Source organism: Nematolebias whitei, chromosome 12 (genome assembly GCF_014905685.2).
Source record: "Nematolebias whitei isolate Nwh7 chromosome 12, NemWhi1, whole genome shotgun sequence".
NCBI classification, from domain to species: domain Eukaryota; kingdom Metazoa; phylum Chordata; class Actinopteri; order Cyprinodontiformes; family Rivulidae; genus Nematolebias; species Nematolebias whitei.
In genome coordinates, this window is record NC_056509.1 from 1,064,082 (window position 1) to 1,067,262 (window position 3,181).

General features: G+C 39.9%; 1 protein-coding gene across 1 annotated transcript in view; it reads right to left on the reverse strand.

Annotated features, from left to right (window-relative positions):
• Window positions 1–1,152, reverse strand: part of tube1 (tubulin, epsilon 1) — a 156,361-nt gene extending 155,209 nt beyond the window's left edge. Inside the window, exon 1 of the mRNA XM_037686049.1 lies at window positions 1,040–1,152. Coding sequence (XP_037541977.1) covers window positions 1,040–1,140 — 101 coding nt within the window. The 5' untranslated portion in view covers window positions 1,141–1,152. The remainder of the gene's footprint in view (window positions 1–1,039) is intronic.
• Window positions 1,153–3,181: the final 2,029 nt, after the last annotated feature.

Consider the following 3,181-nt stretch of genomic DNA (forward strand, 5'->3'; position numbering starts at 1 on the left):
CCCACTGAGGTGCCTTGATACAGCACTCTGGGAACAGCCTATTCGTTCAGCAATTTCTTTCTGTGTCTTACCCTCTTGCTTGAGGGTGTCAATGATGGCCTTCTGGACAGCAGTCAGGTCGGCATCTTACCCATGATTGCGGTTTTGAGTAATGAACAAGGCTGGGAGTTTTTAAAAGCCTCAGGAATCTTTTGCAGGTGTTTAGAGTTACGTCGTTGATTCAGATGGTTAGGTTAATAGCTTGTTTAGAGAACCTTTTCATGATATGCTTATTTTTTGAGACAGGCATTTTGGGTTTTCATGAGCTGTATGCCATAATCAGTATAAAAACAATTAAAGACCTGAAATATTTCAATTGGTGTGCAATGAATCTGAAATATATGAGTTTCATTTTTATCATTACATTATGGAAAATAATGACCTTTATCACAATATGCTAATTTTTTTAGAAGGACCTGTATAGCGCCTTTCTATCTGATCAAGATACTCAAAGCGCTTTACATGACAATCTGTGTCCTCATTTTTTTCCATTCATACAGCACTCTAATAGATCTCTACAAAGCTAATTGACCAAATCATTCTAAAGAGACTAATCAGAGCTTTATCACATTCAAACACCGATGGGACACACATCGGAGGCAATGTGGGGTTCAGTTTCTTGACCAGGGACACTTCGGCATGTGACTGCTGGTGGATTTGAACCCCCAACTCTTGCATTGGAGGACGACTGCTCTAACCACTCAGCCACAGCCGCCCCTAAGGAACTCTAGATCACATGCAGCTTTTTTTTTTTTTTTTACATTAGCTGCCAAGAAAACCTCCAGGAAACATTTTCACACCGGTGCTGTTAAGAAGCACCTTTCATATTTTCCTTTGATTAAGTTATGTAGGATTGAGTAAAGTTCAACTCAAAAAGAGTTTAAAGAACAACATGTGTGAATAAATGTAAGGAGCTGCTTTATGTTTAAACTGATAGCGTGCCACTGTTGCTCCTCCTCGTGTAAGCGTGGAGGACTCCTGTGGTGAGGCTGTCTCTCACCAGTTGTTGCCTGAACCCGACACGTCTGTGAGGAGCTGAGCGCTGTCAAACACCTCCCTCAATGGGCCCTGCAGGATCTCATTGACCACACCTTCCTCCATATCCACCAGGACTGCCTGTAGGGTAAAAACTGTCAGAATGTGGACACTGTACGTTTCAGTGACATTACACACCAAGAACGTTCCTTTAGCCATTACAGGCTTTTTAGAGTTTTGTTTAGTAATCCAATAATTTACAGGCAAAGTAGTAGACAGAATTATCTAAAAATGACAGTGAAAAGAAAAAAAATACTTCACTAATTGATGCCATTTTACCATACCATACCATTTTATTTATAGAGCACTTAAAACAGCTACAAGGCCAAACAAAGTGCTGTACAGAAATAACAATAGACAACACACGAAGCAATATACAAAATGAAGTAAATCAAAAATATGGACATAAAAACGATGCAGATAATAAATATGACGACAAACCAGTGTGGAGCGTACAGGTTCAAAACACAGATCCTCTAGTGTTGAAAGCTACTGAATAGTAGTGTTTTTAAACGGGATTTGAAAACCAAGAGGGAGGGGGCCAGTCTGACAAGCAAAGGTAACTTGTTCCAAAGTCTTGGTCCTGCTACAGAGAAGGCCCTGTCACCTCTGCGCTTAAGACGAGTTCCTGGAACTGTGAGGAGCAATTGGGCCGCTGACCTCAGGGAACGTGGTGGGACATACCGTTGCAGCAGATCAGAGAGAAAGGGGGGGGGGGGGGCTGTTCAGCGATTTGTAGACATACAGGAGGATTTTGAACTGGATTCTAAGGTGAACCGGTAGCCACTGCAGTGAGGCCAAAACTGGTGTAATGTGCTCTCTTTTGCCTTTACTGGTTAAAAATCGGGCTGCTGCATTCTGAACCAGTTGTAGTCGTGAAATGGAGGTCTGACTGATACCAAATAGGAGTGAATTGCAGTAATCAAGCCTAGATGTAATGAATGCATGTATTACTGTCTCCAGGTTATTTTTGGACAATATGGGCTTCAGTTTAGACAGCCGCCTCAGTTTGAAGAAACATGATTTAACAATCATGTTTACATGATTATTAAGTTTCAGGGAAGGGTCCATTATCACTCCCAGATTAATGACTCTGTTTTTATGACAGGGTTAGAGTGGAGAGGTCGATGCAGTGGTTTGTGATTGTGTCATTGGGAGGGAACAACATGATTTCAGACTTCTTTTCATTGAAACTTAATAAGTTTAAAGCCATCCAGTCCCTGATGTCAGCCAGGCAGTCGAGCAGAGGTTGAATAGAGCATGTACCATTTGTTTTTAAGAGTCCAATCATGTTTTGTTGAACTGTTGAATTTTTAACATTGCCTGCCACAAAACGGCAAAAAGATATAACATATTGTACATACCTGCAAACTCAGAAGGAATGAAAAAGGTGACACACACACACACCCCCACAGAAAATTTTGTGATTTTTTATTTTTTTTACATGTTAATCAAGCATTCTGGTATAATCCCAAGAAGAAAATTAGGGGAAAAGACAACATGCTTCAGGTAAAAAGAAAAACATTTATTAACATTTCCTAATTTAATGAGGACATAGATAGGAAAGATGGCATCAAGCAAAAAATAAAAACTAAACAAGCAACAACAGCAGCAAGCCAACCAGAGAAACCTAATATAGCCGAGCATTTTGCTAATAGCAAAAACTAATTTCTTAAACATTTTGGCCAGGACAAGCCTTTCAAGGGCCCGTTTACACTGCTTGGCCATGCACCTCTTTCATGTTCATTGGCATCAGAAGCTTTCATTCATTCATTCAACCTTTATTTATACAGGTTAGCCTCATTGAGCCACGAGGACTCATTACAAAGAAGCATTTGTAATGTGGGGGGACACACTAGTGGGGATCTGGGGTTTCTCCCCCAGAAAATTTTGAATAAAGTAGATGCCATTCCCTGCATTCTGGTGTATTTTAATGGGTTGTTAAATATCTATGTTTACCTATATAAGTAAAGAATTGATTCAATAACAATTTTAGAGAAATCTAACAAAAGGTCAGGTCAGGTCCTCTGGATGGATTAAAAAAATAGTTGAAATTATTGAGCATGAATCAGGATATTTTAGACTCCCCATTCAACTAGTCCATATA